The sequence below is a fragment of the Corapipo altera genome, unplaced genomic scaffold (assembly GCF_003945725.1).
Source record: "Corapipo altera isolate COAL_440 unplaced genomic scaffold, ASM394572v1 44, whole genome shotgun sequence".
NCBI lineage: Eukaryota > Metazoa > Chordata > Aves > Passeriformes > Pipridae > Corapipo > Corapipo altera.
This window is the reverse complement of record NW_020884880.1, coordinates 13,577,499-13,604,606: the sequence shown is the minus strand read 5'-3', so window position 1 is coordinate 13,604,606 and position 27,108 is coordinate 13,577,499. Positions and strand designations below refer to the sequence as shown.

Genomic DNA, 27,108 nt, shown 5'->3' with positions numbered 1-27,108 from the left:
TGTCACCTATTCTTCCTGCATATTTTTCAAATGTTATTGTTTGAAAAAAGATTGTGCTAGGAATTATACTATTCAAATAGCTATCTCGAGCAGCTGTGTCAGCAAGAGTGTTTGGTAAATAAGAACCAAAGCTGTCTACCCAAGGAAGATAAATCACCTTTCCCTAAAATGAATCAGCAATTAGAGGAATTTATTAGAGCTAGTATTCCTGCTCAGCCATCAGGGAAGAGTAGTGCCTTACATAATTTAAAATGCCAGTGAGGATGTGAACTTTTTTTCTCTCATGTAGACTTTGCAAGAGTCTTTCTTGTTTTACCACCTTCAGGGTGAACCAACTTCCACACCATTTAGGAGCAAACCTGGAGCATCCAACAGAGGCTCTGCATGACAGGCTGTAGCCACCAGCCTTCTTGGTGGGGATGGGATGCTCAGAGCACCCAGCATCTGTGCAGGGTTCTCTGCGATTCACTTCTTCCCACTGGTTCTCCATCAGCACTGGGAATTTTGCTTCTTCCACTTCCTTCTAACATATACATCTGGCAGGCTTTAGAAACATCTACTTGGATGGGTTTCTGAGATGGCTGGATTTTGGAGGGTGAATGGCAAGAAAAAGTACCAAGTGAGACTGATCTATCAACATCTTTTTTGGGAGGGGGCTTATTGTTTGGTTGGTTGGTTGTTTTTTTCTCCCTGAAAATACCATTCCAGCTGCAGGTCATGCTTAGATTCTGCTGTGGATCACCTACTACATTTTTAGTTTTTGTAAAACAAGACCTGTCACAGCTGGGCATGAAAGATAAATTGTTACAAGTAATAGATAAATAAGTACAGCCTAGATAGATTCATTTTACCCCACTTCAGGCAAACCCCAATTGATTGCAAGTTTCCAGGAAAAGTAACTTGCTTCCTTATTTGTATGTAAAGTGCCTAGTACACATCAATGCTTTTATAGAAAAGAGATAGTAGTAAGAGAAGAAAATATTAATAGTAATCCTTGGGATATCTATGAGATGAGTAGAGACTTGCTTCTGGATGATAGGAAGTGACAAACTGAGGGAGTAAGCATGGACTAGGGACAAACCCTCCAAAGCATTTTTTGAAAAAACTGATTAATTTTCCTTTCTTTTTCTTACAATATTCTGACTAAAGAATTTTACATATAGCAACCACAAAGCTGGCAGACCACTGTCTTACCCTTGGTAGTAAGAAATGCTCTACTGAGCCACATTGTGCTCTTAAAAAACATCAAATATTCCCTGTGTCATTTGTTTTATTTGTTTCTTCCCATGACTTTATGGAGCAAACTGGTGGCTATTTTTCCATCACACTGACTTGCAATCAGCAAACAGCTGATTACTCCCTGTCACGTATGTAAATCTTTGAAGTGCAAAGCAAAGAAAAGAACATCCCTATTTATCTCTAAAGTGAAATCCCAGCATCCAGCAGAATTTTAAAACTGATTTTTCTAGGGCAATTCTTCTTTCATCCTCCTAACACTAAATATTAAATAAGAGAGATCTGTCTTAATTCAAGCTGAGCTATGGCCCTTGAAGTCTTACGATGCTGTCTGTGTTTACATGAGTGCAGACTATTTTTTTCCAAGCTAGTTCACATCATGCACATTCCTCTCAAACTCTTCCGAATCCTGAATGCTGACGACCCTTCTTTGCCTCCTGGCTCAATGGGGAATTGGGAAGCCATGGAGTCTGGATGCTGCACGACAGTTTTCATCAAAAGGCTGGTATTATTCCTGTTTCATTGACAAGAGGCTGACTCATTAAATTAATATTTTCTCATTTTTGGCACCTGATTGGAGTTGCAGCTTGCATTTTTTAAATAACATTTAATAGGGCATATCATTTTCCATATTTAGACAACAGATCTCATTAGTTTCACCTGCATTTACTCAATACTTCTGCAGAATCTAATTTGTGCACTCAGTAGTAGAAGTAGCCTCATTAGCCTCTGAACATGTTTGAGCTACTTGCCAAAACAAAATGAGGGCTCTGGGCAGGAATGTGATCCAGCCCATTGTGCAACTTTCAACCAGTTTCATCACTGCAGTAGACTTTTTTTCTTTTAATCACATGCCTTTCACTTCCATAAATAGCAATGCAAAACTGCTCACCCACAGTCACCCACTCACCCACAGCCATGACTTAATAATCACCAAGAAGTGGAAACAGTAGAAATAGCAGTCAGCTATAGCTGTGGCATTCAGAGGAAGGCAAAATGTGGAAATTCTTCTTGCATTTAAACTCCTTGAATCCAACCCAAGGACTACAGCATGTTTAACTATATAACCATGCTGCTTTAGCTGAGCAAAGTTTCTCCAGTTCACTGAGCGAAGCAGGAACCCCACATGAAAGAAACGAGATTCTGTAACTAAAACCTCTACCGTCATGTAAAGGTACAGCTGAGGTTGTACTGGTGACCCCCTGTTTGGCATTCCTTAACTTAATTTTGTGCCTTCAAAGCTCTTTTAATGTTGACTCTTTCATCTATTTTCTTTCAACTCCTGTAACAATGTGAACCTCTTTCCCTAGCTGAAAATATGAACTGGGGAACCCCAATGACCCCAATATAGTTAATTGCCCAGACTGCACCAAAGCTTAAAAAAATGACAGACATCTGTAGTATGAGCCAGCACAGCTCAGCAAGGAGCAGGCAATAACTTTGTGAATGGGTGAATCATACGAAGAGCATGAAGGCATCAATGAATGTTCACAATTTTTTTGCTGACAGCCAGGCAATGATGAGACTCTAGGACCCAGAATTTTTAAGCTCTGTAAGGGAGAGAGTTGTGGGGTACAAATACCACCATGTTGGGCATCAGCCTGAGTGTGGCCTCTTCGACCTTGGGCTCCTTCAGGCTGTATCTGTTAAAGTGAGCAATTTGTTGGAAGTGAGCCTCCTCCACAAGGAGTTGGCATTTTCCAACAGAAAAGCGCTGTGTAGAAAAATTCCCAATGAACTAAATTAGCTGGAATCTTCTATGTGCTGTCAAAATCTTGTACTTTCCCTCAACCTCATGTATGCAATTTTCTGCAGTCAGAGAAGAAAAGCCAGCTTGACATGTGATGTGGAAACCTCCTAGCCAAATGGTTGAGGCTGAGCAGAAGCATTTTTCAAATGGAGAAGATCAGGCATTTATTCCTCTGAACAACCAAGACAGTAACTCACTGGGAGAACAGTCTCATTAAAAAAGAGAAGGAAGCTCAATCTATCTTGGAATCAGAGCAGTCAGAAAAATGGAGAACAAGTTTTAGAAGTTGGAGAATTAAAGCAAACCAAACTGGAAGCACTTGATGCATGTTTTTGTGAGCTATTTTTTTTCATACGGCTGAGCACATGGAACTCAGAGGGGAACTGGATGTTGCAAAGTGGTTCAAAACAGATTGTCTTGAATGTTACAAGGTCTACTCAGGTACAAAAAAAAGACCTACTCTGGAGTCCCTTCTTACTGTTTTTGTGAGGATGCAGTGTGTGCTCCTCAGCTAGGGACCTAACTCCATCACAGAAGGGTGATGCCCCTTCTATCCCAAGTCCCCATTTTGACTGAAGGAGGTAAAAATGAGAATATTCTCAGTGATCTCTCATAGAAGAGGAAAAGGAAAGAGATTCTCTCAATTTTAGCCTCTGTTGGTAAAGATAGGGGCTCTTTGCCCTTTCAAAAGCTGCTATTCCCAGGTGCCAAAGGCAGGAGCAATTGTTCTTTTCCTTTCAGTCCACTCGAAAAGAGAGGAGGAGTCTGGAAGACCTATGTTACTCAACAGCACAAGGAACAGCTAGAATAAAGCCTCCCCCTCCCCCTCCCCCCCCCTATAAAAACACCAGAAACTTGTTGGAGAGGAAGGAGTCAGCCACCTCACAATTTTAAATGAGCAGGTCTCAGACAGTTGGTGAGGTGCTCAGCTCACACACAGGCACATTTTCTCCCAGCAGCTATCAAGTAGTGAGAATTGCAGTCAGCTACAGCTGTAGTATTCAGAAAAAGGCTAAATTTGGATTTTTTTTTCTTTTTAAGCCACCTGAAGCCAGTCTGTGGGATATAATAAGTTGGCAAGTCACAAACATCCAAAAGCAGACTGTATGGCACTAGTGGAAACCAGTGGAGCCCCTGCAGCCACGTATTTTGCAGTATGTTTACAAAGATAGGGTAAAAAAAAAAGGTAGAGGTGTATTTTATCACTACATTTACACTTTCAGGAAGGTAAAAAATATGTCTGGAAACAGTACCTATGGAGCTTTAAAAAAATATTTTTAAAACTAAAAAGTAATATCAGCCTCAAATTAGCCAGGTTGCCTTAGAAGCATGATTGAAGTGTATGTCAATCTTTTCTGCCACTTGCCCTGACTAACTTTTGAACCTGCTGACTGATTTTAGCTGAAATTGATGGAGCAAGAGTATAAATACCATGAAATCTGGTAGCTGGACTGAGGTGAGATGCAGTCTGAGCTCCTGTGATCTCTCTCTCCTGACTAGACTGGAAGCAGTGTCTTCTGCCTCCTTCACAGGTAGTGAAAAGAAATAAGGAGAGAAGAGGGTAAAGGAGGAGAAATGGGGGTGAGGAATGGATGTATGAAAGGTCTGGAGGGACGACTGGGCTTACTGAAGTGGGAGTAAGGTGTGCAGAAAGACAGAACACTAGTGAATAGGAAACCAGGCATCTCCGATTCCAGGGCTCACAGAAAAAAAACCTCTATGTAACTGGCTCCAAGTGCTTTGTGTCAACAGGAAGTATCTGGAATTTCAGAGATTTATTCTTTAATATATTCATAGATTTTAGTACTTAAAATTTCAAGGCATTGCATATCTTTGCTATGGGACTCCCTTTAACCCCTTTGCTGCTGGTCCTTCTTGCATCTTCTGTGCTGCGGGAGAAGGTGACCGTTTTCCTTTGCTGTGCCGGTGCTCCATAGGTGGAAACCAGGGTATCTGTGTTGGGGTTTCTGAAGCATAGAGTGGGAAAAAGCCAAAAGAAAGACTTTTTCTTGTCCTGGGAAGGCAAGAGGGGAAATAATGAGGAAAACTAAGGGTGGCATAGCGTGGTTTTTATGGTGATAGCTTAAATAAAAGAAATAAAAATGATTAAAGGAAAAACCACAAGATAAGGGGGGAGATATTTCAGTGACTCAGATTGGAGACAAATCTGTTGGTTTCTCAAGTGACATTTTTCCAAGAAGATCTCTGTCTTTAAATTCTTTGTGTGTAAAGGCAAAATCCCTACTGGAGGATGCTTTAGAGAGACAATTTTATATAGGAATTGAATTTGGAACCTTTGCTGCACTTTATCACAGTTGACTGGGGCAAAAGTTGTCTTCAATGTCATTTACTCCAAGATTACTCAGAGCAACACCTGAGAACTTTGCAGGCAGAATCCCGGCATAGAACCCCAGTCTGAGACCTGAAATGTTGAGGCTCAACATGTTTGCTTGCTGCCAGTGAATGAAGAAGGTTGAGAAAAACACAAAGCAACCTGTGTTTTCAGTAATTCTGATTTTTTTGGCTCCCAAAGAAAAGGTGCATTTATCTTTTTTTTCATGGAGCAGCTCTGAATTGCCTTTTTTCCAGTCTGGATCTCTGCTGTGACCAGTTTTTTTTCCTCTTCCTTCCATGCTCCTCTTCCAAAAAAAGTTACACATAGAAGAGCATGCCTCCTCATATGCATGTGCTTTAGGGAAGGAGATGTACTGGGTTAAAAAGATTTTCATATATGTTTTCTGAGCATTCTTCTCTCCAGATCTTCAGGAGTGTCCCCATTTCCACTTTGACTTCTGAAACAAGGCAGCAAGGGCTGAGCAACCTTGTAGAAACTGTCAGTTCTGATGTTGCTCTGATTAATCCTACAATGACCAACACGTTGCGATGCCCATAATTCCTTTAGTTAATAAGGGAAAAGCTGAGATTGCCACACACCTAAAGCAAAATATTAAAATACTCCCCAGTGAGGGTTTTCCACAACCAGCCTGGGTGACCTTGTTAAGGAAGTTAAAAAAGGGCAATGACAACAGCACCAATGCTTTTTTCTCTATTCGTGTGTATGAATACACACTAAAAAAAAAGTGTTGTTTTTCAAGAAAAAAGAGAGATGTTATGGACAGAGAATTCCTTAAAAGTTATTGTAAGAAGTAAAAAAAATTTTATATATTCCACAAAAATAATGCTTCTGATTCTGGAATGTCTGTTTTTGGCAGGCAGATCTTACACTAGCCTCTAGATCATGGAAGCTGCCGGAGAACGTGCTCCAACAGTATCTTAATCCAGAATTTCTTTTGCTTCCTGTAATTTTCACATTCGCATATTAGTGATATTCAATATCCATATAATAGTTACGGTATACATTTGAGGCCAAAAATAATTAGTTTTATTTCTTAATAATCTTGTTCCTTTAAATGATGGTAAGCACAGCATTTGTCAACATTCCCAGATATTTTAAAGGGCTGTTCCTGAAAATAAATACTGTAGCTTAATATTACATATTAGCTGTTATATATTAGCTTTATTATATATTATGTATGTATCTGTAAGATAAAGCCATTTTTTTCTGAATTTGGAAGACTTCTTTCTACTTGTTGCTGTGCCTTCAATATCACCACTTAAGACTAAAGACAGATAAGAAGGCAATTTCTGTAAATCCTCCCATAATTCACAAGTTTGATCCTTGATAGCTTGTTTAAAAATGTGTCTACATTGTTTAAACAAAAAGAGAAGTCAATGGATACTAAGATCTATCAGTAGACAGATATTTATTTATTTCATATTTTTGATGTTTACTTTTTCTCTTGCTGCTTCTCTGGAAGTGATGTCACTTGTCAGAAGAAATTATTAATGCTCTGTTCCTTAGCAGCAGCAACAGGAAGTCACATTTCTGATCATGTGCTTCTCTTTGCAACAGAATCTGGATAACCTCAGGTCCCTTTTGTGCCAAAATTATTTGTCATTTCATCCCATGTGAGAGATTCAAGTTTCAGAAGTGGGACTGAGGCTGACTTCCTGCCCTTCATGGTGGTATCTAAACAGTGGGAAAGATTTGTAAATATCCAATGGGAAGAGGTAAAAATAAGAGCTGGTGCTAACACCCTCTTCCTTCTCTGGGATTAGACTAGCCACAACACAGCTACGATTTTTATCAAGTTTGGTCATCTCATGGACAAGCAAAGGATGGAACAGTATGTCAGAACTTGGTGTTGCCTCTTCCTAAGGTCCAGACATCTGAATTTCTTCTTCTATCAGTGATGGCCAATTGCTGAAACTTCCCCTTCACTGAAGGGTGGCAATGGAAGTAATTCAATGTCTCGTCTTCTGGGGTAAACTGATGGTGACTCTTTGTAGCATTTAGTATATGGGGCTTTCTAACAACCCAGTGGTTTAATATTCCTGTTGCTCATCAGCTCAGGAGTGCAGACAGGCTGGTTGCAAATCACTGCCTCTCCTGTCCGTCTTGCCCGGTAGAAGAGGCTGAAGCACGGCCTGAGGTGACTGCACTATTGGAAGACAATGTTCAGTTTTATTGCTGCTCTGAACAGAGCAGCAGAACTTCCCCTGAAGTGACAGTACAGCTCTTGCATTTTTAAAAAGATTTAAAATAGAGAAAAAATTGATTACTGAGGCTGAACATATACAAACCACATGTTCAGATTCAACAACAGTTCCTTGTTTTGAAGTATCTCCTTCAGAAGATGTGGAATCTAACCACATTCATGTTTGTAATTCTTTTCAGAGACTGTATTTCAAAACCACTCTCCTCAGCTTCTGGCTTGGACAGTGTCCTTTGCCAGAACAAGTTCCCTGGACTCCTTTATTACACCACCAGAAGTTCTCAAGCTTGATTTTGAGAGGAAAAAGTAAAGCCCTGTAAAAGCAAGTAATTAGACCGAATGGAAGGGCCCAAAGCTAAAGAAGGTAAAGCTCAAAGCACCATTGCCGGAGATACACCCATGAGGCCTTAGCAAAGTCATAGATGAGAAAGTTGCAAAATATTTAACTAGAAAAAGGACACTCTACTTAGTAAGTCCCTCCTAAGCACACACTGTGAAATCTTACTCAGAGCTGCAAAGCTGAGGTAGTGGGACCTTTTGAACCAAGGGATGAACTAAGAGCCAAAAACTGCTACGTTCAAACCTGTGCTTTGCTTCTACCTCACTGTCCACAGTCAGTGTCTCACCACATCCCTGTGTTGCTACGTTTAAATGTAAATCACATGCTTATCTACTCACCTGAGTGAAGATTCCTTAAAGTCAGGGGAATTTGGAAATTCAGGCTTTGGCAACTCAATCTGATGAAATTTCTAGCACTATCTTTTCTGCATTTGTTTTACTCTTGCCTATACAGATGTTTTAAAAATTCTGCAGTTTTTAGATCCAGAAGTCTCAACTATCAACACCTCTATAAAAGTCTAATTAAGGAAAAATGTTTTGACTTTGACACTGTGCCACAGAAGAATGTTCAAGGAAAAAAGGCTGATGATTGAGAACACTAAACAATTTTTTAAAAGCTTTTTAATGCCATTTCTGCTATTGTTTCTGTCTCTCATGGCTCTGTAGTTTTTTCCCAATAGCTGTCTTTTCTGTGTTTGCCACTGAGATCAATAAAGAGATGTTAATGAAAGGAAAATCTGCTAGAGGCTGTACTTTTCTTTTGGGATTTATCCCAGGCTTTGGCTGCAACACCTCACTGGCCCTGACTACTATGCAAAAATAGGCCTGATCTTGTCTTGTCTTGTCACAGACACATGCTTCGGTACAACCCTGACCTTCAGTGACAGTTCCACTAGCACAAGTGTGTCTCCTTAACATCCTCTCACCAAGCCCACTCCTCTACAAACTGACTTCTGAGGGCAGTTAGGTATACAAAATACATTGTGCATCAATATCACTATTACAAATAAACCATCATGAGACCATATTTACAAAACAACCCTAATTACCACAGCCACTGACACATGACTCTTGAACAAGACAGATCTGCATTTCTGTCCTAAAGTCTCTGTTTGTGTATCTTTGCCTTCCTTTCTGGAAATCGAAGAAAGTGTCAACATGTAAAGCCATTTGTGCAATAGCAGAGGAGATAAGGACTCAGTGGAAGCCAGGAGAAGGGATCTCTCCTACTGCTGAGATGCAAACATTAATCCATCTGGGTACAGCATTTAACTCTATAGTGGTGAAGGCTGAATACTGAAGAACTTCCCACTATTTTGTCTATCAAATGCAAAACACATCAACACAACAGATTTTCAATACACCAGGCAACAGGACCACTGATGAACTCACCAACTGGGCTGTATAAAAATGGTAAGGCAGACCACCAGCTCAATAACATGGATTCAAGTTCAACAGAATATGCACTGCTAATGGAAGGAAAAAGGCATCCTCTGATGCTCTGTGTGACAGTTGTTTTCATCAAGTTCAGTGAAAGCAAGCCAAAAAAAAAAAAATAAAGGTATCCTGCTGAAAATAAAGACAGTTCAATGCTCATTACTGTGTGTTTTGCCTGTACCTATGTGTGGGCTGAGAATCCTTTTTACTAAGTTTCTTGCTTTTTAGATATATCACAAACACATGCATAGGCGAAACATGAGGCATAGACCTGTCAGAAGGCAGACTAATGTAAGCACTTTGGCCTCCTGGCTGTCAGGTCTGATTCCAAATAACCTTTTGTCTTCTTGTTCCAGCTACTAAATTACAGATCAAGTGAAAAATGTAATTATACCCCAAAAGGCCATGGATAGCATCTTGAAAGACACTGAATTGTGAACAAAACATTAATAAGAAGATAAACTAGTATTACCTGTGGTGCATAGCTAATCCAAAATGCTCCACAGTCCCACATGAGTTATTATAGAACTGTTTCCTATTTGCCAGTTTCTCTCTTGCAGGGAGACAAGTAACCCTCTCCTACTTCCTCAGCTCTTTTTTAAGTCTTGTGGAAAATGCATCTTCCCTGTTGCAATAAATACTGTTTTACTGAATTCTACTGTATTTGTTTTTTTCCCTTGAAGATAATGCAGAACTTGTGTTCTTTAAAGTAATATGAAGATGAGAAAATCAAGACTTATTTTCTATGCACAAATTTACCTTTTAAATTTTTATGGGAGGAAAAAATAACAAAAACTTATAGGAATATATTCTTTTCTCAGTTAGCTCTGAGTATGTTATGATGGATTGAAAGTGCTATCAAATACTGAATTAACTTATTTTTTCATCTGTTTATTGGAATATTAAATATTCAAGGACATTTTCTAGATTCTTGCACACATCTCTAAAAATACAACTATTCAAAATACTACATTATTCTTAGCAGCACCGACAAGATAAAAGTAGGTGGTGGTGTTAGAGTGCAAACCTCCACAACTGTTAACCCAATTTATATAAACTCAGAAAGGCTGCTGATGGCTGAAATTTTTAATCTCCTTTTTCTTATTAATGTCATGATTCTTATATTTATTCAAGTATTTGAACTCATGTAAAAGGAAAATAGACGGGCAATAAAATGGAAAAATATTAACATTTCAGTCACTGTCCCTTTATTTGCAATCTTCTACTTCAAATATAATTTGCAGAAGAATCAAGCTCACCATCTCCATCTGTTAGCACAAAGAGGGTTCTTCTGAGTTTGAGAAGATATGAATATTTGTTATTCCATAGATAGCTCAGGCAACTAGCTGATGTAGTAGTTCATTCCCAAGTCCAATCTTGAATATTACTGTAAGCGAGATGTTCTGCTTGTGTAGTAGAAACTCTAGATACTAAATGGAACTAAATGGACTGATTTATTCCCACTACAAAATTCTACTTAAAAGACACTTCTAATGTGCAGTGCTTTAATCTCTCTATTACTGTCATCCAGTAAGATGCATGTGCCAAAATCTCCAGGTAACCTGGTCAGAGCATTAACCCACATGCTCTGTGAACTGCACTTGAGCTGATGGATTGAACAAGCTGCCTGGAATTGCTGTACGAGCTGCCTATGTTGTAACTGCTTAGCAGGCTGGACTCTGTGGGTGTATATCACAACATACTTGTCCACATTTCTAGTTCTGGGCAGCTCTAATGGGACAGCAATGTGCCTCGACCCATGGCTATGCAGGCTTGCTCTCATTTCAACTGGGGCAGTATCACACCTCTGTTGGAGAGCATACACTGTGACCTGCAAAGGAAAAAAATGCTACATGTACCCTAGCTACTTTTTTTTTTTTTTAAAATTTGCTACATAAAATTTAGTGAGAAATAGAACAAAGGAAATTACAGAAGGTTTTGTATTTTCTCACAAAATTCACTGTCTATAGGTGGATGATACAGAGCTTGTGCACTGCTCGCATGTGGAGAAGGAAACAAGCCACTGAATTGAGAGCTCATTAAAAAACCACACATGGAAAAATTCCCTACAAAGTATCATGTTGAAGTTATATGAAATCCCACATTGCATGCAGTGTCTCATAAAAAGCAAGTTATATCACATGATGACTTGACTTTATTCAACTGGGATTCTGCCAGCCCACAAAGAAACCACAATCCAGACTTTTCCCTTAATTCCTAGTACTTTGAGGTCTACAAGAAACCAAATCATATGAACAATGTCCTTGAAAATACACTCTCTTTAGTCCAATCACTGGCAGTATACTTCATTTTCAGTCATTCTGGAAGTGCCTTAAGCTCTGTCTGTAAATTCACTTGGCCTCACATTTGGCAATGCATTATAGACCAGATGGATTTAGGAAAATGCATTGGTTGGATTGATCAAATTAAAGGGAGGGAAAGAGGGAAATAAAGGGAAATTATTTTTCACCTACTTCCTAAAATACATCAATAAATAGAATTAATTTATTTGAAAGAGTTGCCCAGGTGTTTCTCTATGTACCTAGGTTGTAAACCACAGCTTTGTGAATGCAGCCCAGCAGCAACCAGGGATCCAGCCACTGCATGTAGGACAGCTGTTCACTGCCCAAACTACATGCTGGTCTACTAGTATTTTTCTGAGACCTGAAAAAACAACAGCCATAAAAACCTTAGAGAACACTGGCATCAAAACTACTGAAAATGAAATAGGCATCAATTAATTTTTGTGGTACAAACCTGACCAGACTCTCCTGATGCCAGAGCACAGATGTTTTGGACACAGTTTTGATGTCCTAAGGCAAGCTGTTAAAATCGTAGAATCACAGAGTCATAGAATGGCTTGAGTTGGAGAGGACTTTGAAAATCATCTAATTCCAAGCCCCCTGTCACGGGCAGGGACACCTTTCACTAGACCAGGTTGCTCAGAGCTACATCCAACTCGGCCTTGAATACTTCAAGGGATGTGGCAGCCATAACTTCTCTTGGCAACCTCTATCAGTGTCTCAACACCCTCACAGTACAGAATTTCTTCCTAATATCTAATCAGTTTGAAGCCATTCCCCCTCATCCTGTCACTACATGCCCTTATAGTCTCTCTCCATCTTTCTTGTAGGCTTTCTTCAGGTATTGGCAGGCTGCAATTAGGTCCAGCTTTTGCCCTACCACATTCCCTGGCATCTTATAGTGTAATAGCTACAGACTTATTGCGCATGAGGAGAGGATGGAAAAGTTTTACCTTTGAAGGGGACAGGCATGCCTGGGGTACAATTAGTGTTAGGCAAGGCAAGGATGTATCCTCATAATCCTGTTCCCATGGCAAGGTCTATTTGCCACACTCCTCAGCACTGGCATGAGCATACCCCAGCTCAGACCTATATATTTAGCCCCCTTTTTACATGGCCAATTCTGTTTGTAAGAGTTCACACTAAATAGCTATAACCAGTTCTGTCAACTCAGAGATCCATACATGAGTTATGGCAAAGCAGGCTGACAGACGGCAGGGTTCATCCCAGAATTCTGGCTGGTGGGGGATGTGGGTCAGCAACCTACAACTCCCTTCCAGGGAGAGCTTCAATAACCTGTGCAACCAGCAATACAGATATCTCTTGTACTGAGGAAGTTTAACTACACAGTATCTGCAATTAGTCCAAAGTATCTATTTGTCTTCTTAAAATATCCATAGCAAGAAATAAGAATTTTCAGACCAGACATACTAAACATAGGATTTTTTTGATAGAGGCTAAGTGCTCTGCGCTGGTGATGGCTGTGACATTGGCTTTTCTCAACAATGAACTTTGTGAAAAGGTATTTCTTCACACAACAAAAGAGAGCTGCTTTTATTCTTTCACTGATGGAGAAGCAATAACGTACATAAAACTGCAGCCTGGTTGATGTAGCAAGTTTCACACAGACATGCTGAATAAAGGCATATTTTCTGCCAATGAGCATTTAGCCCTAACCACTGGATGCCATTACCTTAAAACACCAGCTCTGAAATCAAAAGCTGTGCTTTTCATTCATGTAAGGATTAATATTAGGTTTTCTTCATTTGAATTTTTAAATGCATTATATATGCATTATATATCCAGCCTTTCAGACAAGCAAAACAAGTAAATCATACTATGTCTTTGCATATTAACCCCCTCACTATTTACACAAGTCCTTTCAGACTGGGCCCTTCTGTCGACTGTTGCCGTGTACGTACCTATTCCCAATTGCACATTTCATAATCTGTGTTTTAAAACAAAAGTGACTTTGAGAAGCTAAAGACTAACTTTAAGGCTGAAGTAAGCAACGGTGTCTTCGTGTCACATTTTTTAAGAACAAGATGAATGCTTGTTGTTAAAGAAAGGCATCAGATGGTCATGTTCCCATGAAACCACTCATTGCACAAGCACAAATGGGTGTCAGCACCTAATTCAGTCCCTGGAAACTCTAACGTAAATATGCCACCTAGTGTTTAATTGGGACAATTTCATTCACAAATCATCTTGATTGATTCCTCCCAAAGCTGTTCCCTCCATGTCTAGGTTGTATAGAGTCTAGCAGAGTTATATGGAGAAGCCTTCTGCACATTTGTCCCATCCCTCCCCTCCCCAAAAAGCTCCATCTCAACTTCTTGTTGAGGGAATATTTTGTTCCTGATGGACTCTGGCAAATGGCCAAGCTACACTCCCAGTCCGTCTTTCTTTTTCGAGGAGCCCACAGCTCAGACTGCCATGAGAAATCCAGAAGGCACTGAAAATTGACCCTGGAGAGTCACTCCTGCTGTCAAGGTCCCAAACAAGCCTTAGAGACTTCAGAAAAGCTGCCTTGTACCATCAGCCAAATGGCACCTGGCCTGCACTTTCCACCTCTCCCTGCCTACAGGTACTGAGCACAATTAACCTGAGAAGGTGAAGCACTATTTCTGGCTTACAGCTTGCCAAAAGGGGATGAGTTACCACAGCAATAGGTACTGTTTTGATGGATGGATGAACCAGCAGAAAATCAGGGAAAGAGGCTTTCAAAGTGTAACATCTCCACAAGCAGTAGAGACAATTTCTCCTGAAGGTATGGCAATGTTCCCCTTTGTCACCTCCAGCCTCCGCTTAATAGTGGCACACCTGGCTCAAATGCAAATGACTCTCCCCAAAGAAGAGCTACTGCAGGTATGTGGCTTCGCTCCTTTCTATGTGCTTAAAACATGCCAAATTGTCTACTTACAAATTCTAATTGAGATTCTCTTGATATTTCTGTCATATACACGCATTATGTTCCTAGGGATTAAATTCTTATACTGAGTGACATCATAGCCCAAACCATCCTGAGTTTTTGGTAATATCCGATTTGCACTTTTTCCAGATCAATAAAAATCTTAAATGAAACTCCTGTCCCTGCAGTACTTCATCAGCCACCTTTCCCCAGCTTATCATGTTGTTGTCTATCTCTATTCTTTGCTTGAAATTCCTCTACCTATTTTTGGTCCATGAAACCATGTTCATGAGCCAACCAATTTGAATTAATGTCAAGAGTGCGATTTCATGAGACATTGTACTACTTTGCTAAAAATCCAATTATTCTGCATCTGCTGCATTCTTTTCATTCTGTACTTTTGTAAATCTACCAAAAAGGCAATCAAGTCTAACTGGCAGTATTCATTCTTTATAAGCCATGCTGATGACTGTGAGCAGTCCCACTGTTCTCCAGGGCTGAGAATACATTACAAGAAAGAGCCCACTGTTACGATTTGTACTTTTCACACCACAGTCCTCTTCTCCAAATATGAGCAGTTATAAAAAATACTGGTTCCTGACCTTTGTAGTCAAAACTCAGCTGAGAACAGTCAACAGCACGTTCTTCTCTATGGCCAGTACTAGCTGTCATTCTGCTGAGGCTGCTGCCTTCTCCTGCCCAGCAGCGCTGTCGAGTTCTACTACCTGAGACTGTGCCCGACTGACAGCTGCTGACCCAGCCTGAAGGTGACCAGGGAGATACCTACACCTGGATTCCCAGTATCCCAGCTGCAGGGTGTGAGTGCAGGCTGCTAACCTCACTGTGGTGAGAGCCCAGACAAAAAGAGTGCATTTGCTGGGGCTCTGCACCTGAGTTCAGCCAAGTACCCACATGCCTCAGGGATGAAACCTACTGCAGCTGGGGTATGGAAGAAGACACTGTGAATATGATATACACATTTTATGGTCAGAAAGGATAATATCTAGAGTATGATGGGAGAAGTGCTGGTCAGCTCATAGGGACATAGAAAACCAGGCTTTCCTTGGCAGGTCTGCAGAGGATATAGAAGAGGAAGAACTTAGTGTATCGTGGGTAGCATTAAGCCTTTTGTGGAAGCCTTGGACATTAGGGTTGTGGCTGCCGTTAATTCCTCTCTAGTGCAGTGGCAATTCTGAATTGAAGGTGGGATGTACCCTTCTTGCATTGGGAGGAATCAAATAACTGCTCCTTAGCTTTATTAGTAAGATGTCTTGATCTAGCCAACATGAATCAGAGCCTAAATAATGTGTTTTCAGATCCAAAAAAACAGAGAGAAAAGGACTAGAAAACAGTGTAGGCAGTTTTTCTCCTGTCTGCCTCAGGTATACATGCTATCCATGCCATTTCTTCCAGATGTTTTCTAGCATGTTTCTATGCCTTACAATGAGGGTGATTTTGTCAGCCCCTACCAGGCACTCTATCCCAGTGTTTCACTGTTAGTTTTTTTGCCCCCCCTTAATAGCTAACCTGCAATGTCCATCACTGTATTTCAGTTCTATCATCTCTTGTCGTGTCCATCAGGAACACAGAGGACAGATTATTTTTTCTTTATGATTAGCCAAGAAAATGTATAACCTAAACATGCATGTGACTAAAAATTTTCTAATCAAAATATAAAGAAAAAATACTAGTCATTATTTAAATACTTTCCTTTTGACACTAATTCAAAGTCCTCCACCAACAGAAATTAATACCTCTCTTATACTTAAGAAGTGGAACACTTGTCTTCCAAGATCACAACATGGCGGTTCAAAGGTGCTTGCAAAATTTTAGTGCCTATTCCTACACAGTGTCTCAAGATTCATGCAAGATAATCAAGTACAGATTTTTACTTAAAAAATGTCTTTTCATTTTCCAGTGGCTAGACAAATGAAATGTTTATGCTGAAGGCTCCATCCCAATCCCTATGGAAGTTTGTTTATATGAATTTAATGCCATCAAACTGTGTAAAGAACATAAAAGCTAAGATAAAATACCCTCATGTAAGTTTTATTTTTAATACATTGAAGCAAGCATGGGTTTTATGCAACAAACATTTAGCTTTGGTAGAATTATTAACATGTTCATAACAGGAAAATACCCAGGAGAAAAAGATTAATTTATGTATTCAGCAAAGCCTAGCTGCAGATATAGTACTGTACTTGAAGAGCCAAGTGGCATTTGCCTTAAGACTATTATAAGTGCTTCTGGTGTATCGAATAATTTTTTAGTACTAAACTGACATTCTCATTCAAGAAAATTTCAATCTACAGTTGTGGTATTCAGACATGAAGGTTTCACATCACTTCCACTTGGCTACCTTTCAAAAACTCTGGACTGGGAAGCACTTTGGTGGTAACAAACTTCATATTTACCTTTGCTCCATATGCTTAGCGATGCCCTGAATTGCTCCAAGACTCAGTGAAATCCTTGGGGGTCTTCCCCTTAATTCAGTAGTATTTGGATCAGATTATACCCACTGCATCATGTCATTTGTGTAAATCAGTATTGTCTCCAACTTACAAGCTCTCTTCAGGCATAATTATATCACTTATATGCTTAAGGCAAAAATGAATTCTAAGCTGACAGTAATAACATAACATAAACCAGGAACCTGGAGAGATGTTAACAGTTCAGGGAAGCAAAGTAAGCAAATACTTTGCAATGGAACCTCTCTTTCTCTTGAATCCCTCAATTTCGACGACTGTTAAAATTAATCCAAATTATTCCTTTCACAAATCCTTGCTTAATGAGGCAAAATATTAGGTAATAGGAGTGCCGCAGTCAACTACGAAGCAGTGTCCCTTACATTGTGCAGAAACACAGATAGCTAGAGGGAAGAAATTGAAAGATGCTTTCCATGATTGTACTATGGTAGCTTTCTTATTTTTATATCTTATATATTGCCCATTTTATATTTATGATGCTTTAAACAAACAAAAAGCTGTAAAGAGACACAGCTGGAAAACACAACAGAATGCCAATATTGAAGGGCAAAAGAAAATGATCAGCTGACTATGTTTTCAGTGTGATGATATTTGTCATTTGAAATACAAAACTGTTTACTAAAATACATATGCTAGTAGATCTACTGTATTAATATAAACTCCTCCTCGCTGTGGTATAATACCAAAGAATATTCTGGATGGAATCACTGCTGAATTGCTAACAGTCAGGTATGTAGTTAAGTACTCATGTCAGGACACGCTGCAATTAAGTATGTACATGTAAGTAACGTGTGTGTAGAATACTACTTTTGCAGGACAAGCCCGAGTGACTGATGAGAGGAATTCATTACTCCCAAAGTCATTTTGATGTATTAGTTTGTTGCTTCTAGCAGCAAAAATGCCACACACCTTTTATCCCTGCATGTATTACTTAACTCTGCAGATAAAGGCCACCTCTGTGAACAGGCTTTATGTTGCTTTTATCAGTGTGGTGTCTGAGCATCTTCTAGGCAAAATCGGTACAGTCAGGGACAAGTCCCTTGTGAATTCTGTGGTTGTGCATACAGGAGTGAGATTATAGCCTCTAATAAAAGACGATGGTCAGTTGTTAATGACCATGTGGAAGTGAGCATATTAATTTGTTCCGACCAAGCATGCTGCAAAAAGCAGGGAGTTGAAGGCAATGTAAAACACACAACGTCAAATTATCAGTGTGTTTCTAGCCCAGAGTCTGCAGGAACAGATGTTTCTGCTCATTACCTTCTTAACCCCAAGATCTGCTGCTGGGACAGTACAGTACCCTGCAGCCCTCCTGTGGAAGGAAATGCTCAGTATCTGGATAGACATCCCAGCAGAGAATTAAACACTATCTAGCAACCTGTAATAGGACCATTAGAGGTTTAGAGGAGCTGCAGAATTGGAAGAATAATGAATAAATGGAAGACTGAAAAGATTTCTTTATTATTGGCTAACAGCAGTTAGAAAATTCAATGTAGAGACAAAATTGGAGTGGCAAGTATGAGGCTAAAAACCCTTCAGAAAGGAACGTGGTGTGAATAACAATGTAGAAGTGCAAATACTTACAAAAATTGAATGAAACTAAAGGTTGTCTTAAAATTGACTGTCTCTTGTAGAGTTTTGATGTAAGAAAAACTGCAGTGCCCCTAAAATATAGTTTCCAAACCAGATTACATCTTCAATTAGGGGATGTTAGAAAATATTTTTTCCTGGAAGTCCTGCATTTTCTTCTGTGGGAAACTGTGTGTGAGCAGCATAACTAATGAGGACAGTAATATCAACTACAACTGCTAGCAAAGTTATTCTTCCTTTTCTGTCACCTTTGCCTTAATAGGAATAGCTTTCTTATCTGTCTATTACTGGTGTTGGATTTTCTGCCAAGGAAATCTACAGCCTCCCAGACTCCATAATATGCTTATCATTTCAGCTCTTTAGTTCTAGCTGCAGTATTAACTATGGGCTCTGTCATTTGCACTTCAAGGTCCAGTTATGAGTTACAGCAAAACAGATACAGAGAGGTTACCATGTCAAACAGCAACAGTTTTCTGCATTGTCCTTCTGTGAAGCGTAGACTCCACATACAGCTTGCTCTTGGTTTAGCTCGAACTGCTACACTGTTCTGTACAGACCATCATCATTAAATGTCTCGTGCTGCTTCTGGCATGTACTTGCATCCAGAGAGCAGAACAAACACTCCAGCTCAGGCTTCAAGCAAACTCATATTTCATGTACAACCGGTATGTTTGAACTGAGCCAGTATTTTTGAGCTAGTATGTTTGAGCCAGATCTGACTAGGAGAGAAGTTGATGGGAGCTTTGCCAGGATCCATGTAAGCAGAGACCTGGCACTGAAAAAGCCTTCCTTAATCTTTACTGCTTTTACCAACAGTTTGTCCCCTGTCAGATAGGTTAAGATCATTCTTTTTGCAAACACATTAAGCTCAAATGCTGCCAAAGGTTTTCTTTAACTCCAGCCTACTGTTCTCATCAGACTAGCTTAGCAAAGAAACAAGGTGTGGGGCAAAGCCTTTGCCTGACACAGGGCATCCAGGTCCCACCCAAGGCAAGGGATGGTTGCAGTAGTGCACAGGGCAGGTCACAGGAGTGGGATTGAAAGTGCAAGAGCAGGGAACCACGATGACTTCTCATCAGCAACTGCAACAGATTTTACCTGATCAGAGCTTTCATGAAACTCCAGCTTGCATTTACTTCTAACATTTCAATTCTTTGAATATATTTTCCCAAATTACACTTGCTGAGGTAGGATTAGAGATTAGAATGGAAGATATTTTTCCCCTTGCCTGGGACACAAAGACTGCTGACGCAGTTAAGAGCAGCATTTGTAGGAAAATGTAGTAGCGATAAATGTTTCAGAACTACATATTTTACTGACAGTCTCCTGCAATTTTTTCTCTCCTAAATGTGAAGATTAATTGGTTACAGCAAGTTATACTTCTACATTCACCATTAACTTGAACTACTGGCAATTAATTACAGTATGTACCAGTATCGGGTACTTATCTGCTCTACATCTTCTAGTATGTGTTTATTTGACGCAAGTACAGCATATTCCATAAGCAGAACAAACATAAAGCAGGTGATCACAACTTGCCCAAGTTTAAATCATAATCCTAAACAGACAACATGTGATCTTCAAATGTTCTTTGCAAAAAACCCCAGTTTCTCTATCCAAAATCCTTGTTGAAGCTGGATCCCAGTAAAATGACAAGTGCCTACACCAGTAAGAAAGTATTTGCAGCACGCTGTTCTCCCACAACACTTCATTCCTTAAAATCATCATGGCTCCTTTCAGATTAAGCATCTGTTAAACTATTCAGACCAAAATTTGGAATCTGTGTCTAAAAATCAAGTAGCTTCCTTAAGTCAGACAGAAATAACTTCTGGATGAAACACCCGCATTAAATACTTTAAAGCATAAATGTTTTCTTAGGCCTATTGCAAAAAGTGTTGAATAAGAAGACATGAACAACAACAGCTTAATCCAGCCCAATTATTGCATCTCCCTTCTGGAATGGGCATGACTCCACTAATTACAACCTCAAAGAAATTATCATTATGGGAACAGACAGGTACCCCAGGCAGTACCAAGACATTTGATCTGAATGCTGGCTCCTCCTGCCAGCCTGTGCCTTGGTGGCCCCTCTGCACCGACCTACCCTATGGGGAGCAGATGGGACTGGAGTGGCTGAGACATCGAATAATCTCCGCTGTCAACATGGGAGGTGACAGAACGAACAGACTCCCTGGATGGCATTAACAAACCCACTAAGGAGATGAATGCCTTCAGCTGCACTTTCACACTCTGGAATTTGTTTCAGTGTGAAACAAAATCTCACTTGTAAAGAGCCTAATCGGTAAGAGGAGTACTGATGCTTAACCTTAAAGCATTGAATTCTCATTCCTGAGATACAATGAAAGTTTCTGTCCTGCATGTATGGCTTTCTCCCACCATTTCTGAAACATTCAAAATACTCTAGGCAGCACTTTCAAATAAACCAGCTCAGTAATTGAAAAACAACATTTTACCTGTTAAACTGGCCAGAGAAAAAAAATCAATGATTTTTCACACATGCAGCAAAGAATTTGCTTTGCAGAAAAACGTCATGCTGAATATTCATTCACTTACTTCTAGGGGTCTGAAATTTATTGCAGTAATTGAAGTGAGTGAAGGTTGTGATTTGTGGGCGAACCATGGCCTTTGCCTAAAATGCTGTACAACACACAGCAGCCTCAAGCAAAACATCTGATACAGCTCTCACTGAACTATTACTTCCCCTTAATATTGTTGTATTTGAGGACTTCTAAAGTTTATATAAAAACAAACATTACATTCCCTTTATCCTCCTTAGTCCCTGTATGTTAGTACTAACAAATGCTCAAAAATTCACTGGTTTATTCCAAAGCCCAGTCCATACTTTATCTGAGGCTACTGAAAGGAACAAATGGGAAGATGACCCCTGAGTCTTTGTCTGCTATCAAACCTATCGTGAGCTTCCCCCAGGAACATATGAATCAAAAGCAGCTACGGTAGGCTTCACCATACAGACTTCTGTGAGCTTTTTTACAGTTGCTAATAATTTAGTTGATGTGATCTTTTTTTCACATGAGATGCTAGAAAAGTACCGGTACCAATAGAGAAGCCCACTGGGAGTCCTGACCATCAACATAGGCTTCAGTTGCTACACCAGGTCTTCAGCTTGTGAGCAGATTCCCTTGCCTATTTAGCCCACTCCTCTTATAGCTGTGATTGCTCCTACTTCTCCTGGCAAGGAAAATATGTTAGAAACAGCTGCTATTCCTCCTTCTGCTCTTCCCCTCAGTGGGAAGAAGGCAGAAAGGGTTGCCAACAATATAGTGGCTTAACTGAAGCCAGCTATTTTTACATGACAGCACAGCCATACAGCCCAGCCTTGCAGGCTGCTACTGCCTGCACACAGAGAAATCGATATGAGCACCAGTCCTTGTAGGGTAAGGACCTGGGGTACTGTCTTTCACATCATGAACCACCTCAGAGGTAAATAATACTCTAAACATTTAAATTTCATTCAGCTACAATACAAAAGAAGACCTAATACAATCACTAATGAGGTCCAGAAATGTGTTTTCACTATTGACAGTGTGTTACAAGTCCAAACATTTTCAAGCACAGGTATCTGGAACTAAGAATGCAGCACTCCACTCACTTTAAGCCAAGATGATAATTTCTTGAGCTGTTATGAGAAAAGAGTATTACTTTCTCCTCTGTGCTGCATTTCCACTCATGTGAGGTGGATCAGGTAGCAGATCTGGCTGAAAATTCATGTGTTTTTTCTTCTAGCTGGGTCAGTTTTAATCTAGAGCCATTTTTTGGTGTCACCTATTGTGTAGCTGCATAAAACTGTAGGTCAGCAAAGAGGCGGTGATGAAGGAGAGAGGGCACAGGTCCCTTCAGCAACAGTTTGCCTTCTGTTGGCCTAAAAGAGTTTTTACAGTACCAACCTTAAGAATGACATCCAACTCCGAGCACAACAGAAAAGACAATCTGTTGTGAAATATACAGTACTAGAGCAAACCCCTCCGAGGCCTTTGAGAATTACAAAAGACCATTGCTCCTCAACTGCAAGAACTGTAAGTAAAATGAAACAATTTTGAAACTGTATTTTTCCTTGCACAAAACAAATTTTCCTGATTTCCTAGAGAATGTAGCATGATCTTCGATTGTCAGGATTGCTTTATTACACTACAGTAATGTAATAATATTTACAATCATCCCAGTGATGGTCCAGTTCCAGAATGACCTCTGGACCATTCTGTTACACAAAAACACCAACACAAAAAAAGTTTGTCACACTGCACTATGTCTATTTCTTATTGTGCCTTAAATAAAGCAAAAATTCCCTTTCTTATGCCTGCTACAGAATTAAATATCAATTAGTGTCCAATCACAGGAATCAACTGAAGGAGCATTGGATGTTTTAATGGCATCTACTTCTCTTAAATACTAAAATACCATTCAATTGAACCAAAAGCTATTGTCATCAGTAGGTTAATTTTGAAATAAAATGTGAATGGAGAACTTGTTGTTGTACCGCTCTCCAAAGGCCTTCCCTGTGTCAGTACACCTTCCCTAAAAAATGTCATTGTTAATGGAATTAATTTGTTACAGAGGATGTTTACATGTCAGATCAATTATTCAAGCAATTATTATTACTGAGAAATCCAAACCAGCACATAATCAGCCAATGTAGATATGTGAACCCAACAGATAATTCTGCCAGAAATGTCCAAGAGAGACGAGGATACATACAGAGAAGCTGATCTCTTTTCATGTTCTTCATGACAGCAAATTCACTCCCTGCTTCCCAAACTGTCTCTAGTTCTCAACTAGCCAGCCAGTATACCAAACACTAAAATCAACAGTCATGCTGAAGTGCACTTAACAAATGTCAGTAAGTCAATTCAGCACAAGGACCAGACTCAAAAAAAAGTTACCACCCAGGAAGTGAAAACATCCATATCACTGCTTACAAGGCTGCTTCTCATATGTAAAATAATTCCTGATTTTACATCTTCAAATGGTTCCTAATTGCACAGAATTCTCAATTTATCATCATATAAATAAGTCCTAGTCCATACAATGCTATGGGATACAGGTGCATGAGAAGGAGATCAAGGAAAGCCCACTTCAAATGAGAAGAGCAAGAAGAAAGGGAAGCAAACAGATAACATCCCAATTTAAGATCCATGAGAAGAAAGGGAAGAAAACACACAGGATTCCAATTTGAGACCCATCCACCAAAGGCTTGGCAGAGAAGAGGAGCTTTGGACCATGTACAGAAAGGTAACAAACTTGAGCTGTGGTGAAGGGTCAGTGGGAACCAGATTCACAATCCTACTGTGGAAAATGTTTGAGCATACATGGATAAATATAACTTGTGCTCAATTTTAGATGCAGTTCTTAAGTTAAATGGTACATACCATTATATTTTCATGGTGAAAACATTTGCATTTGGTACTTATTGGAGTTTTCACCATAAGCTCCAGTCAAATATGAGTTTGGAGCCAATATCATATTAACAGGACATAAACTTTTCAGTGGGATAGCAATACTTATCAAAGTATTCCTCTTAGATTTGATAAAAAGACTGGTATTAATTCCCCAGATTTGAAACTGAATACTTACCTTTTCAACTGGAGTATTTTCTTCACTTGTTACACTTGCTTTTCTTGAGGATTCATTTTTTGTTCTGCTCAGCCTCCGGGACACTTTTTCTCTAAGCAAAGTGGCATATCCAATGTGCTCATATATGGGGTTTGTTGTCATTTTGGAAATATACTCAGAAGCCTTTGTTTCTATATACAATGTTATCAAGCCATCTGTAACCAGATCGTGGATTGATTCAAACCTTTTTTCCCCAACAAAGTGCTTCCCATCATAGAACAACCTGTAGTTTAGGGTCTGATTACCAAATCTGCAAATACCAAAAAAAAGAGGAGGGAGAGAAGAAAGAGAGAGAGAATTCAGACTGGCAAAACACTCAGGAGATGATTTCACTGACAAACCTATATGTCTGGATTACATATGGAACATGCACACAGCTGCAACTGGATCTCTGTGGAGAGACCAACCCAAATTTGAATCCAAACTTGACTGCATCACATGGACTGGACCACAGAGCTGAGGCCAAGTCTCCACGACAAGCTACGTGACCCAGATGTACGTGATTAAATCTAACTCCTATGGGAACTAGCACAGCAATTGGAAAGGCATGTTTGCACTGGGATGCATAACTGTGTTAAAGGCTTTTCCATCCTGAATCATTTTTGAGGTGCAGAAAGCCCGTGCTTAACCACCATGGGTATATTTACACTCAATGAAAAGAGATGGGCATCTCTAGCAAGCAATTCAAATTCTAAGGGCCTGAATCACGGTCTCTGAGGAAGCTAGGGAGACCAAGCTCCTAATTCAGGGCCCAATTAAATACCTAAAATTATGTGGGAAAACTCTGGTCCTATTTATGGCAGGTGTAATCTACTGGGGGTTTTTTAAGTGTTTTAAAAATCAGAGTGCTGTAGTAGCATATTCAGTTTGCAACACTGAGGTTGGAATCCCACTACTGCTTAAAGGACTCAAAGATATGATATTGGGTTAAATGGTCCTTATATTGCATCAAAACTGCATGTCTCTGCATACTTTATTAGGAATTCAAATCAAAGTGTTTAAGACTCTTATTTTTCACCCACATTTTTCATATGAATTCCTAATTTATAATCAAATTCAGTTTTTTATTCTACACATTATTATCCGGATGGGTTTAGAAATCATGCTGTTGCATCAAAACAATAGACATTTTGCCACAATTCTCATCCTTTAGTATTTTTTACAACATTTTATTTTGAAATCTCTCTCCAAAACCCTAAAAAATTGTTTGTTCTTTTTCAGCTGACAGAAGTTGGTTTTAATTTACAACACTTTTTAGTTGGCATGACTCACTAGCTTTTCCAGCTTTACCATCTGCACATCCATACAAATTTTAAGCATGATTTCAGCACTGTATCACAGACACTTGGGGTAAGTCCTTAAAGGATTTTTCCTCCTAGTTTACCAGCAGAAGGGTAAAAATGCAGACTTTTAGTTTGTGCGTGTCTCACAGAAGTAATAATGCTATAAAAATTGGCAAAGTATTGCCAATGAGTTTGATTTGTCAAAACCCAACTGAGTATCTTGTCCTCTTGCCACTAACCCACAGCATCTATAAGACTTGCATGGCCAGGTTTTGAATGACACAGCTAAGCAAGGAGTGAACATATTTTCAAGGAAATGCACCTGTGAGGGGCAGTGAGTTTGTAGCTAGGGTTACAACTGAATTTTTCATTCAGTTTAATAACAGACTCTTACTTCTTTGAGCAGCAGCCTTCCATGCTTCACAATGTATTTCTACAACAAGCTGATATAATCCCCTCCATTAAACACATTTACATGTGAACTGTAAGCCTCTATTAAAACACCATTTACCTGAGAGCAAGAGTATAGCAGCCGGGTTGCCGCTGGCTTTCTCTAAGAATATATGCTCCTTCTACGCCAGCAAGTATTTCATCTGCTTGCTCCCGAGAAATGATCCCGTGAAACCTAAGGGAAGACATTTTGGTGACTTATGCAACAATCCAACCAGAAATACCTCCTCCTCCACCCCAGAAACCATTTGAAAACTTCAGCACTCTAGAGCATCATGATCCAAGCCATCAGGAGACTGTCCAAGCAGCAGAACAGTCATCCAGCCTGGACAAGTTCAGCACAGAGACAAAACAAAAATTACACTCTATATGCAGTTTCAGTCAATATAACAATCAACAGCACCCAAAGATTATTTTCTGTAAATGCCCTGTCTTTTCACAACTTTTCTCTTCTACGAGTCTATACTCCTATTCCTTGTTTCCTTTCTAGAGGCCTTACAACAGAATCGAAAACTAGGCACAGAGGCATTTTTAAAACATTGAATTATTATATTTAAGTATGCAGTTATTTTTATATATATACATAAATATTTAAATATAATTAAAATTATAGGTCTTTCTTATTATCAGTTTGCTTAATTTTTATATTAACAATGCTTCCTCAAATTTGTAAGGGAAACTGAGACAAAAATGGAAACAATTATTCAAAATTCCATTCTGCATATATTAAAGTGGAGGAAGGTACAGAATAGTACTGAAAAAAATACTGTTTTCTTCATTCCAATGAGGTCCTCATTCAGTGTTGGAGAAAAGCAATACTTCTTTGATTCTTTTGTCATTGCTATTTTAAGAAAGAAAGAGGGCCTAGGATGCACAATTAACCTTATGATAATCAATATTTAGCAGTGATTTCTCCATCAGTATAAATGCAGTCTTGACAGCAGTTTGAGTTTTAACTCCTACGCACATTTTGCTAGCTGATAAATCTCTGAGGGTCTCTTCAGCGGTTTTTAAAGTTTCTATTTTTGCTGCTGTTTGAAAAAAAGCACTAAAAGGTACTGGCCTTCAGCATTTTATCTTTTCTGACAATACATATGAAGTGGCACATCCCTAACACT

General features: G+C 39.4%; 1 protein-coding gene across 1 annotated transcript in view; it reads right to left on the bottom strand.

Moving 5' to 3' along the window:
- The window catches only part of CHN2 (chimerin 2), a 162,141-nt gene that overhangs the window by 41,795 nt on the left and 93,238 nt on the right, over positions 1-27,108 (bottom strand). The window contains exons 5-6 of the mRNA XM_027639212.1: positions 26,052-26,165; positions 24,219-24,507 (exon numbers count right to left, since the gene is read on the bottom strand). Of these exons, the coding sequence (XP_027495013.1) occupies positions 24,219-24,507; positions 26,052-26,165 (403 nt within the window). The remainder of the gene's footprint in view (positions 1-24,218; positions 24,508-26,051; positions 26,166-27,108) is intronic.